The sequence below is a fragment of the Leptodactylus fuscus genome, chromosome 4 (genome assembly GCF_031893055.1).
Source record: "Leptodactylus fuscus isolate aLepFus1 chromosome 4, aLepFus1.hap2, whole genome shotgun sequence".
Taxonomy (NCBI): Eukaryota; Metazoa; Chordata; class Amphibia; order Anura; family Leptodactylidae; genus Leptodactylus; species Leptodactylus fuscus.
In genome coordinates, this window is record NC_134268.1 from 145,233,683 (window position 1) to 145,246,424 (window position 12,742).

The 12,742-nt window shown below is 40.1% G+C and overlaps 1 protein-coding gene across 1 annotated transcript in view; it reads right to left on the reverse strand.

The window, feature by feature from the left end:
* Window positions 1-456: 456 nt before the first annotated feature.
* Window positions 457-12,742, reverse strand: part of DPY19L1 (dpy-19 like C-mannosyltransferase 1) — a 139,051-nt gene continuing 126,765 nt past the window's right edge. The window contains exons 20-23 of the mRNA XM_075271215.1: window positions 8,162-8,336; window positions 3,946-4,045; window positions 1,986-2,111; window positions 457-1,288 (exon numbers count right to left, since the gene is read on the reverse strand). Of these exons, the coding sequence (XP_075127316.1) occupies window positions 1,135-1,288; window positions 1,986-2,111; window positions 3,946-4,045; window positions 8,162-8,336 (555 nt within the window). The 3' untranslated portion in view covers window positions 457-1,134. The remainder of the gene's footprint in view (window positions 1,289-1,985; window positions 2,112-3,945; window positions 4,046-8,161; window positions 8,337-12,742) is intronic.

The following is a 12,742-nucleotide window of genomic DNA, read 5'->3' on the forward strand; positions in this document are numbered from 1 at the left end:
ACAGGAACATTCAAGTCCAGATAAGTAAACCATCTCACTTAACACATAATGAAGGGCCTTTTATATTTTACATTTGGCATTTCCCCTTTCAATACTTAATATTTTTTTAGCCTGCAAAATAGCCTAGAAAAACCTGACCAAGACTTGAAAGTTAGATTCTTAATTTACTAAAAATTAAAACATTATTACTGTCATTCAATTTAGTTTGCATGTGCAGCAGAGAACATGATATCTAACACAGAAACACTGAAAATATAGTGTGGGTGACGCTACATAAAGCTGCTTAAGAATGGTGGCTTCCTTGTACTTCAGAAGCATATCATTGGAATGTGACTCCTTGATGCCCACTGCTTTCCTTGGCACTAATCTTGGTCAATGATCAAAGACAAATGGAAAAGTCAAAGTAAAAACAAAACAAAATATATTAAAATACTGCATTAGACAACCTCACAAAACAGTATTGAAACAAAGAAAAAAAAATATATACAAAAAAATGTATAATTCCATAACACAGCATTTTACAGTGGCATTAATGGATCTTGCCTTTGTGGAAGCTATGAACAGTGTGAGCATACCTGGCGTGGCACGGATCAATTACTCATAATGTGAGGTATACTGCTCTAAAATTGGTCCTGAAAGATTGCATTCCTTACAACTCATTCATTTTGGCACTGTAGCAGACACCACTTTCCCACAGCACCAGTCATGAAATGGAATTCATACACATCAATATAAGTAAAATGCAAAGTATAATAAAACATACCTGCATAAAACATTGCTGGAACATAACACCAATTACTATTACATAAATATACATATTTCATATTCTCTTTGGTGTTCGACTGTAAAATTGTAACAGAAACGTCTGCCAAATGAAAATATTTTAAGGCAGTATTTGTAGGTCTTTTGTTCTCCTCATTTACTTGCAACGTTAGCAATATTGAACAATATGATTGCAGCTGTCCATTAAAGGATGTAATGTATTTTCAAACAATTTTCTTAGCAATAAAGATTTGCATAGCATTGTGTATGTTACAAAATTTCAGACTACAAATATCTGTAAAACCAGGTTATACCAGAATTAAAAACATATTTGTCCAATATGAATTGGGATTTTTTTTTTTTTTTTTTTACTTAAATGCCAATTTTTAAAACTTTGTAAACATTATTTTCAAATGAAGTGACAAAGTGTGGCAATGACTCCTTGGCCAAAATAGAACATAAGGGAGCCTTCCCAACATTAGAAGGATCCTCTGTATCCCAGATCTCTGACATGGTGCAACCAGTTCTGAAAAATAAAATGGTAAAATCAATTAGGATAAATTATCAGAAAAATTTAATAAACCCCTTAACCTAATCTACATCGTTCACCAACTTTGCATTTCCAGGAACACTGTAACCTGAAACCACATTCAGAATACTGTTCAATATCAAAGACAATGCTTACTGGAGGCATGTCTGCCTTTGGCTGGAAGAAAAGCCAATCAACATGGGCAATGCCTCCATTACTGAAGTGCATACACTGATGGGCAGGGTCATCATCATTACGCCAGTTTACTGTTGTAAAATGCTTGAAATCTATGCCAACTTTAACTTGGTGTAGATTTCAGTACAGGCGCACGGATCTGTAACTCATTTATAAGGAGGTATGCAACTTGTTAAAGAGAGGAGCATTCTTTCCCACACCAGTAATATCAAGACTGACATTCAATATGCTGGTCTTCATAAATAACCCCTATTAATTATAATAAAACAATTTTAGAGATAAAATTTAAGAATGAAGAGAGTTTTGGGCTATTTACATGGTCACGTTATAATGGTATTTTTCAGTACATCCGTGTTACATGTCAAAAGAGAATTCTCTAACAGTCTGATTATAATAACAACATTAAATCAATGACATTTACGACAAAAGAATATCACATTAGTACAGAAACACATTTATTCCTGTTCAGGTTAACAAAATGACATTCCCAAATACATACTTTGTCCTCCGTGTGCACCAAGCATCTTCAAGTATAAAATATTGTACACCCATGTCTATCAGAAGCTTTTTTACTTCTTTAGCCGGTTTACGACTGTACATTGAATAAACCCTTTTTGTTCGTGCTCTGAAAATAGAAATAAGGAGAAGTTTAACACTGAAGTATAGGAATTGTATTATATCATTGCATTTCAGTGTTGTGCTCTTTTTTTCTCAGCCAAAATGAATGACTAGGCATAGCCTGCTGAATGTGTTTACAATAGTAGTAAAGATATTTAATTGAACATATCTATGGAATATGAAAAGCATATTAAACCCCCAACACAATTAGATAGGTGAGGCTCACCTGAATGTAATGCCTTTTTCCAATGAAAATTTGTGCCTTGATCGGTGAGATATTCATTCATTTCACAATATGCAAATGAGCAATCTGGCGGAAGCTCCAAACTACTCTGCCCCACACTGCTCTAATTCGCAAGGTTTGAACACAAAAACACATGGCCAGGTGAGATTTCAGCATAGCTGGTAGGCTGTGGTGCCTTTAGGTACAGGTTTGCTAGAGCAACCGCTTACATGTTGTGGTCATGATTGATTGCAGCACCTAAGGGGTTAACACTTGCAACTGGAGCTCAGCATCGGCCACAGGTTTTACAAGTCGGTGTCAGTTGTTTCTTACAGCTGACACCAGCTTTCGATGTCACATGCTCAGTATCGATAATAATTTGTCATGGTGCGTTAAAAGCACACTCTTCCATGATGTAGTATTATGTAATGGTGCAGCAAGTGGTTATAGAGTACTTTCAGTTTAAAACTATTTTTCATCAGTTGAATAGTGCAGGTTAATATGCTTTGACGTTTTCTTCTCCACTTTTCAGGCAGTTACCTTCTTCATATTAGTCTATGAAGGGGGGGGGGGATTAGAAAAGACACTCAAATAATTGCTTATGTTACAATCTACTATTCCTTGCTTTTTAACACTGCTAGGTTTTAGATAAGAGGCTAGAATTGAAAAGAATGAGGCAATAAATTAGTTAACTAGGTGGAAGGAGAACCCTACTCGTCCCCTCTCTGCTCCATAGAGCTCTATGTGTGAAGCTGAAGACAGATATGGATATAATGTAAACAAGCCGTCAGATTGAAGAGGAGCAGAAAAAAAGCTTAATAAATGAAAAAGGAAACAGATCTCTTTAATATATTATAAAGATTCTTATTTTCACATGTACTATTTATTTATGAAAAGTTGTTTATAACTGTGGATATGCTTTAACTTGCCTCATCTTTGGTCTTAACTCTAGATTCCCAGACAAAATAAGTTTCTTTTCATTTGTATTTAGTTTACATGAAAATAGGGCTCCAAAGTTGAACAACTGAGTCAAATTTGGAAACTATAGAATCACATCTAAGGCACTGTGTGTTTATATCAAAATTCTCTGCTGACAGACTCCCTTGAAAGAGAACCTGTCAGGACATTTCACAACCCACAACCGAGGACCATGGCTGGGAGCACAGAGTTGATGTCCATCGTGACTACCTGAGATTAAAATGCATATGCCAAGATGACTTGTAAACAGGTACCGTTTCCCCGAAAATAAGACACCCCCCCTTCACCTTCTGGATCACATACAACCGGAAGTAATGCCGGCACTCCGCTAATTGTTCCCCGCTTTGTTTGCCGATTGTTCCCCACTCCAGCCGCTGCATAAAACATCCCCCGAAAATAAGAAAGGTCATATATTTCGTTAGATAATTAATTATAAGAACATGTCTTATTTTCGGGGAAACAGGGTAATAACTTTTGCTTTTGGCATAAGTTCTGGGACAAAATTCTAACATGCTAAACTGGTTGCATATGCTGCTAGTAGTAGCGGTTGGAGGACCTAAAATGATCGGACAGGCTCCCCTTAAATCTCAACTATTTATTTTTCATTAAGTAAACCCCAACAGTCCATAAAGAAGCTCACCGTAAACCAGCATCTTCATAATGAGGATGGTTGACAATTGGGCGTCCTGTTGATAGTTTAACACTAGCCATTGTAGGCATTGCTCCAGCAAATACTGCATCTGGGTAATAGCAAACAAATTATACAAATATAATTTAACTTATTTTTATTAGGTTTTCAAATAATGAACACATCTTTCAAAACTTTTTGAAACATTTTCTTTGTGTTTTGATACTGTCTAACATATTATGATAAAGAAAGACAGAAAGCATTGGTGCCTTTGAGACAATCTTAAAGAGGACCTTTCATGTCCTCACCAATGTGTGGTATTATATAACCAATAGAAAGACGACGCAGCGCATGGTCGCCTTTCCCAGTATGTATCCTGGGGTTGGAGATATCAGTGCCGCTAATTTTGGCACCGATATCTCCGCAATGTCAGAAGGATGTTGCTTAGAACTAAGTGTCATCACTGGGCTTTGAGAACCCCCTCCCCCGACTGTACTCTAACATAGACTTGTACTGTTGGAGGGGGCGTTTCTTACTGCCCAGCAATGATGCTGAGCTCTGGGGATCACCCTTTTATGTGGGGAGTGTGGGGAGATATTGGTTCCGAAATTAACGGCATTGAGATCTCCAGCACAGGGGCACATACTGGGAAAGCCAACAGTACGCACATGAACATGAAAGTTCCTCTTTAAGTGCCCATCCAAGAGGAATCCTTACAATCTCTACAGGGGGTACAGTCATATACCCTATTTGTTACTAACCCTTTAAATTTTTAAGAGTACTTTTAAATCTTTCTGCCCATACTACACCATATACCTGAACAGTCATGCCAGGTCCTACAATTCGAGTTGATAGAGGTACCACAGAGGAACCACACACTCTTTGAACACTTGATGGTGGCGCTGGACTTAAAGAGTCCAATCCGTACCCAAGGAACAATGATTTAGTCACACACAAGTAATGACGTACAAAGAAGTATTCTTTTATTTAGGGAAATTGTAGATCAGGAACAGAATAATGCAACGTTTCGGTTATTAACTTTCGTCTGGCTAGATCCTTAACAGTATGCAAACAGAGATGCATGGTGTTAGCAATGTTGCATTACTCTGTTCCTGATATACAGTTTCCCTTTTTCCTGTATATCTCTACATGGCATATTACATGGCGTACTCCTTGTTATGGATGTAGAAATAAAAGAATACTTCAAAGTTACGTGTGTGCGGCTAAATCATTGTTCATTCCCTACAATTCAAGCTGGAAACAGTTACTAAAATTTTTTGTTTGTGTTTCAATGATCAATCCCCCCCCCAAAAAAAAAAACAAACAAACAGGAATTCTAAGCATGACATTAGGACAAGAAGCAGAGGTACTTACAGTAAAGCTCACAGGTCTGAGAGAGCGCAGAGATACATACATGGCACATGGAGAGACATGCATCCAAACAAGACAACAGAATCCATGCATGCATCCAAATAACGCTAGGTTCACACTAGCGTTCGGGTCTCCGTTCTCAGAAGACGGAAAGCTGTCAGAGCGGGTCCGGCTATGAGCGGTGGTGAGCGTTTTATGCTCTCCGCTGCAAAACTTTTTTTTTTTTTTTTTTTAAACCGGACACAGAGTACTGCATGTCCGACTCTGTACCCGATTAAAAAAAAATGGTTTCACGGCAGAGAGCATAAAACGCTCACCGCCACTCACGGCCCGGACAACTTTCAAACCCTTTCAAATGAATGGGTATGAAAGAGTCCTGCAGGTTTCCGTTTCCTGCCTCTGTTTTGTGCAGGAAACGGAAACCTGCAGAACGAAGACCGGGCGCAGATGTGAACAAGCCCTAAGGGATCATAACACAACTGAACACTGCAAAGCTACGGTATGGCTACAGAAGAAGAGGCGGACAGGGACTAGCAGAAAGAACGTTAGCAGGTAAGCACACTAAACCTTAAAGAGGACCTTTCACCATTTTCCCCACAGGCAGTTCTATATACTGCCGGAAAGCTGACAGTGCGCTGAGTTCAGCGCACTGTCGGCTTTCCCGATCTGTGCCCGGTGTGAAGAGCTTACGGCCCGGTACCGTAGCTCTTCTATGGTCAGAAGGGCGTTTCTGACCGTTAGCCAGAGACGTCCTTCTGCCTCGCGGCACCAATCGCGCTGTGCTGTGAGAGCCGGGAGGAACGCCCCCTCCCTCTGCTCACAGTGCTCGTCCATAGACGAGCATTATCAGGGAGGGAGGGGGGAGTTCCTCCCGGCTCTCACAGTACAGAGCGATTGGCGCCGCGAGGCAGAAGGACGTCTCTGGCTAACAGTCAGAAACGCCCTTCTGACCATAGAAGAGCTACGGTACCGGGCCGTAAGCTCTTCACACCGGGCACAGATCGGGAAAGCCGACAGTGCGCTGTACTCAGCGCACTGTCAGCTTTCCGGCAGTATATAGAACTGCCTGTGTGAAAAATGGTGAAAGGTCCTCTTTAAAGAAATAGGAACACGCTCACAGAGTTAACCAAGTGGCTGGGTCTGCTGAGAAAAGTAGTATACCAGCAAGTGCAGAGCACCACCTTTACAGTAATACATTGTTTTGCTCTTATTTCCCCTTCTGAGGGTCTCCTTTGGTGAAATAACAGTCTATAAAGTTAATGTTACTGTAAGATACCATAGTATAAACATTGCTACATTTTCAGGTACTACAGTTAACAGTGAAAATAAAATTGGTTACAGCAAGACATGTATGGCTGCGTACTTATAAATTTGGATTTTGACAGACCATATTAATGAGACCAAAAGCAATAAAGGGGTTTTCTCACCTCAGGATTTTAGCTGTCCTCCTGTTTCCTCTTCCTACCACTCCCTAGTTCCAGCTCATTCCAGCTTGGAGCTCTTGCTTAAGTCCTTGAGATGGTAATATCCCTTTAAGTGCTTAGTGTTATCTAATATATTTCATTTATAGCAAATTAGTTACAAGTGGGTAATATTGTTGCTGCAAATCTGCAGGAGGGAGGACTTGAAATTCAGTTGAGGGGTTTTAATTATTATTATTTCATCCAGACATAGTCTACTCCCCAAAGGCCATGTCTGGTAATGCAATGCATCTTCATTGACTTAAAGGGATTCTATCACTAGAATAACCTTTTTAAACTAAATACAAGTAGGAATAGCCTTAAGAAAGGCTATCCTTCTTTTACCTTTATTATTCTGATCCGCGCCACTGTTCCTGAGGAATTTCTTCTTACTTGCATAAGTAAGTTTTCCAGTGCTGCTTAGAAATTCTCCAGGCATGGCCTCTGTCTTCTTCACCGACGGACATATGCAATTGGTCATTTTCCTGTGGCCTCTCCCATTCGGCCACAGGAAAATGGCCAACGGACTGTGCAATCGGCGCTTTTGAACCAAGAGAAGAGGAGCGCGAGAGAAGAAAGTAGAAGCAGTGAAGAAGACAGAGGCTGTCGCTGGAGAGTTTTCAAGCAGCACTGGGAACGCCCCTAGTCCTGTGAGAAAATTCATTTGCATAAGGAAGAAAGAAGAAATTTTTCAGGAACGGCAGCGCGGATCAGAATGATAAAGGTAAGGAGAGAATAGCTTTTCTTAAGGCTATTCCTACATATATTTATTGTAAAAAGGGTATTCTACTGATAGATTCCCTTTAAAGAAGCACTTCAGCAAAACACTTACTATCCCTGGACCCTTAATCCCATTGTCCCAATCCAGGCTTCTTCCATGTATGCTTCACTCATATCCCTGCAATCCATCTTCTCATCAGACACCATCTTGGCTTTTCTATTTCTGTTTGCCACCAATCAGCATCCGTAAAGCATCACATGGGCAGATAAATACTGTACTGTATCTACCTGTATCCATGAGGTTGAACTGTCAGCTCCTTTATTATAGCTGTGTGATAGGAACTGTCTGCTCATCAGCAGTTAGTGACAGAAGTTTCTGTCTCCCCCTATGGAGAATCTGTGTAGATCAGTCCATTGCACTTTAAATTTCTGTACGTTTTATTTGGTCAGAGTTAGAATCATATGTCTTTACTGAAGAGAAAGATTGAGATAGAAAAAAACCCCTAAAAAAGTTAACACTGGCTGAATTATGCATAATAGGAGAAATAGGTACGTAGTGTATAAAACAAAAACTCACGGCTGCTACTTTAAATGCAGCATTGCTACCGCCAACCTAAATGTAACTTTGATGGAGTCAGGCTGAATAAAGAATATAGTTCATTTAAAGGCTTACTTACTTGGTTTTGTACTGAATTTTATCCACTCCAATAGTTCTTCCTGAGCTATGTTGCTGAATTCCCCTTTTATATTCAGCTGAGCCTGAATGTTGCGAATACCTTGTATAGACATCAATATTACTATGATAAGAATAAATATATGACGATTCAAGCGGCTGAAGATCCACCCAAACAGCTAGAAAGTTTAATGAGAAACATTACATAATGTCATAAGTATGTCTGTTAGAAGTAGAAAGAAATTAGTTACTGCATAAGTCTGTAACCACGTAGATACATAAGTATGTACAAGAGCTCTACTACACTTTTTTTTTTAGTAAAGGTTTACGTTCTGCCTGTCCTTACCAGCGACCATTGAGGCCACTCATTAGTCTCAGTGGTCAAATGGGAAGCAGGACTTCTGACAGCCTCATCTTATCACTAGTACATCTACTGTCTGTAGTGGGAGATGTAAATCAGAATGAATAGATCAGTGCTCCATTACAACATTCACTATATTAGATGTGGTTTCATGTGAGGCTAACTTGATTTGTTCAGAACACCAAAAGCTATATGAGGTAGAGGTAGAATTTGAATAGCAATAGTGAGGCAGTGGATGTGTTTTTAATGGTAGTCTTAGGTGGAGGGTGTAGATCTTAGATTGAATTTTAATAAAGGTATTGAGTTTTAGTAATTCTAGTGTTGCTAAATGGGAGTTTCTTATCTTAATGGGAATTGAGTTAAGAGATGAGTACCTATCAGAGCATACAAGTATACCCCACAAAAGGCACGTACATGAAGCCCTGGGACCTTTTCAAATCCAGGGATATATCCATGGTAAATCCAGGCAAGGAGGTTAGTGTTCACCATTACTGATGTAGCTCCTGGGACTTGTTCTTGCACACACACTGTGGGAGCTGGATTAGTATCCAGGTAAGTATAATGTTATTGTAATTATAGTAACTGAGGGGCACTATTACCATGGAAGAGCATTATTAGGCTACTACTACACTAATAGTACCCCCTCCCCACAGTTTATAACACTACCTTTGTGTGGGGGTGGGTGGAGAAGATTATTAGATGTGTGGGGCCAGGATCGGACTGGCCCGCCGGGGAACTGGTGAATCCCCCGATGGGCCCCAAGCCTTGACTGTCAGTTCGGGGCCCGAGGCTGCCGGCAGCACTGTAATGATTAAAGATGGCCGGCTGCCGGCAGTTTCCCAGGGCCCCGACACTTGCACAGAGGGGCCTCCTGCCAGTGCTATACTTTCCCTATTAATATAGGGAAAGTATACATCCACAGGACGGAGCACACCAGGGACAGAAGCTGCACCTATCCCTGCCATCCTAGAAGCACTCTCTCTGCAGCCCGGACTTCCTTCCCCTCCCCCTCCCAGCAGTGAGTCATCTCTTACATCGGACCGTGTGGGGACAGAGGAGTCTGCTGCTGCTGCAATGATCTGCTTCACAAATGTGAGTATATATATTTTTTTTTTTTTGGTAAAATGTAGCATCTAATATGTATTTGTATACATTTGTTTAACCCTTAAGTCCTATCATGGTGTCTATCATACACCACCACCATACACATATCACTATGAAAGACACCATGATAGTACTTAAGGGTTAAAGTATGTGTCTTGTATACTGTGTGCGGACTGTATGTTTGTATACAGGTATTTGTGATTGTATACAGTATGCTATAATAATGTGTATATGTATATATAGTATTCATACATTCATATAAGTGTATAGATGGCTTATATATGGTATATGAATGAATATCTATGAGTGTGTAGGTATATAGTATGTGCAATCCCATCCACACATTGCAGAAAAATACACAAAGCGGAAATGCTGCAATTTCCAAAACTGTGGCGGTTTTGGAAATCGCAGCATGTTACTTATACCTACACAATCACTTAGTGTCCCTATAGGTATAATGGAAGCAGAAAGTCCTCACAGGAAACCTCTGCAGGAAAAACTGATGTGTTGCCGCCGGGGGTTTTCCTGCAGCGCTTTTTTGCTACGGCTTGCTACATGGGGCCTTAGCCTTATAGTGTAGTACACAATGTATTGAGAAAATAAGGATGAGGTCCAACAGTGGAACGCAGCTAAAAAAACACTGCGGAAAAAAATAGCAGTGAAACACAACATATTTTTTCCACAGTGTATTTCTTTTAGCTTTTGATGCATTTTCCTGGCACTTTCTCCTGATTGTGCAGCTGAAAGTAACCAGCCATGTTTTTAGAAGAACACGCATTTTAGAGTTTGCAGCATCTTCCATGTTTTTTTTTCCCTGCAATGTGCGGATGAGGTAAATTTGATCAAATTTCATTCACTTTGTTTATTTTGTAAAACACAATTTTTTTTCTGCCGTAGCCAAAAATGCTGTGTCTCTGCAGTGTGAGGCTTTAGCTTAAAGAGGCTGTCCACAAACTGGAGCGATCACTGTGGCGGCCGCCAGGTGGGTGTATAAATTAAAAAAAAAAAAAAAGCCTTCTCACCTGTCCCCAGCACCCCATTGTTCCTCGCCTGTGTTTGTTCAGTCTCATGGTAGCGCCTAATTTCTGGAAATCCTGTACCTAATTGGTCTTAGCAGTCACATGAGGTGCAGGACTCCCAGCAAGAGGCGGCAGCACGAGACTGAGTGGACACTGGCACCAGACAACGTAGCGCCAAGGACAGATGAGTGCGCTTCTTACTTTTTTTATTTTTATTTTACTCCTCCCGCCCGGCACATGGGTTGTTCTAATTCCTGGACAAATCTTTAAAGGACTTATCCACCTTTCGAATATTGATGGTCTGTCTTTAGGATAGGCTATCAATATTACATCTGCGGTGATACAACAGCCAGGACCTCTGCAGATCAGCTCTTCCAGGACAGTGTGGCTGCAGGTAATGGTAACATTTATAGGAGCTGCGCTGTTCATTTGCCATACAGGGTGTAGCAGTGGGTTTAGGTAGTGAAGTGGTGCACAGTGAATGGTGGGTGAGCAGCATGGCTCCCGATATGTTATTACCTTTAGCCGCCCTGTCTCAGTATCACTGGTCTGCAGGGTCCTGATGGTGGGCCCCTAGAAATAATTCCACTGGTGGGCCCTAGACACCCCAGTCCGACACTGTGTGGGGCAATATTATAGTAACAGTCCCTTCATTTAATAACATTACCTGTGGGGTCACTACATAGTTAGAGAGCTCTTATCCATAAACTCAGTTTTGGATATGGAGAGAGCTCTTTTAATAAAATATAGGTTGTGCAGATATGGTTTATAAACTGAGTAATAGTCCTTCCCGTCCTACCTATGCTATTATATGCATAATATGAAGAGAGATCTCCCTTAATAATCTATAGGCAAATGTATAAATGTAATAATTAAAAATGCATTTTATTGTGTGATCGCTCCAACCCTGCCTGCCACTGAAAACCCTACCCCATAGTCCTTAGTACAAAAAAGGTTGGGGTCCTTTTTTTTTGCTTTATGTCACATGGTACAAGCATGTGCCCGTCCACAAAAAATAAAAGGACCGGAGCTACAGAGGATTTGGAGACTAAGAAGGGGGAAAACTACAAAGCAGATCAGAGGTTTTTACCACTGATCACTGCGCATCACTCCAGAGAGTTCTCAATCCCTTAAAAGACGTGTAAAAAATATCAGAAAGCTGGTGAGAAAGGAGGCAAACTGAACAACATTCAGCCAGTTTTACACATTTCATTTCTAAAAGCTTATTGAAAGGTCAGTAGCTCCAACTTCCATTTAGTGTGCTTTAGAATACCCTGGTGCATCTTATTAAGATTACTATTTCTTTTCAATATTTTGGAGTTGATTTTTTTTCTCACATAGATTTTATCAGTTTCTGTACTGAAAGAGATTGCCTTCTGAAAACTGATTTTCATCAACAGTCTTTAACCAAACACATCTGCTGTAACAGCTGCCATTCTATGCTAGTACAGTTAGTACACCAAAGTGTGAAAGTACATACAGTATTCAGTCTTCTAGAACTAACAAAAGCAGAATAAACATTTTCTACTTTTTAGAACTCCGAGCTTTTATATGTGTTTTGTATATACTGATCAGCCCTATCTTGAAAACCACCTGCCTGTACAATGTATGTCCCAATTGTGTTGCCATAAAAATGCCTGACCCTTAGGCAGAACAGAAAGGTAATTTTTTACCTCTAAGATGTTAAAGGCAATTTTATTTCCTAAAGGCAGTGGCCTCTCTGCAAACATGTTTCTGTGACAGATTGATTGGTCAAATTGTTCATGTCATTGCTCATTCAATAAATCTCCAAGGGAAAAATATGCAAATCTGTTTTCCAGGATGTAATTAGGAAAACAGTGCCTCTGTTTGCTGTCTCTTAGGACGGCCCCCTTAGCATCATACATGACTTTTTTCACTAAGCCCAATGACATAAAGCGTGGATTATTGCCAAACTAGTATTTCTATTCCAAAAGAAACAGATTTCTAGCTATGGACAGCACTGTTTCGATCTGTTGGATCTCTTCAGCACAGGGTAGGGATACTAGTTTGGTAGAGTGAGAGACTATAGACCAGGATCAGGGTATAATCCCCGCATTATGTCATTAGGCTTATTGGAAAA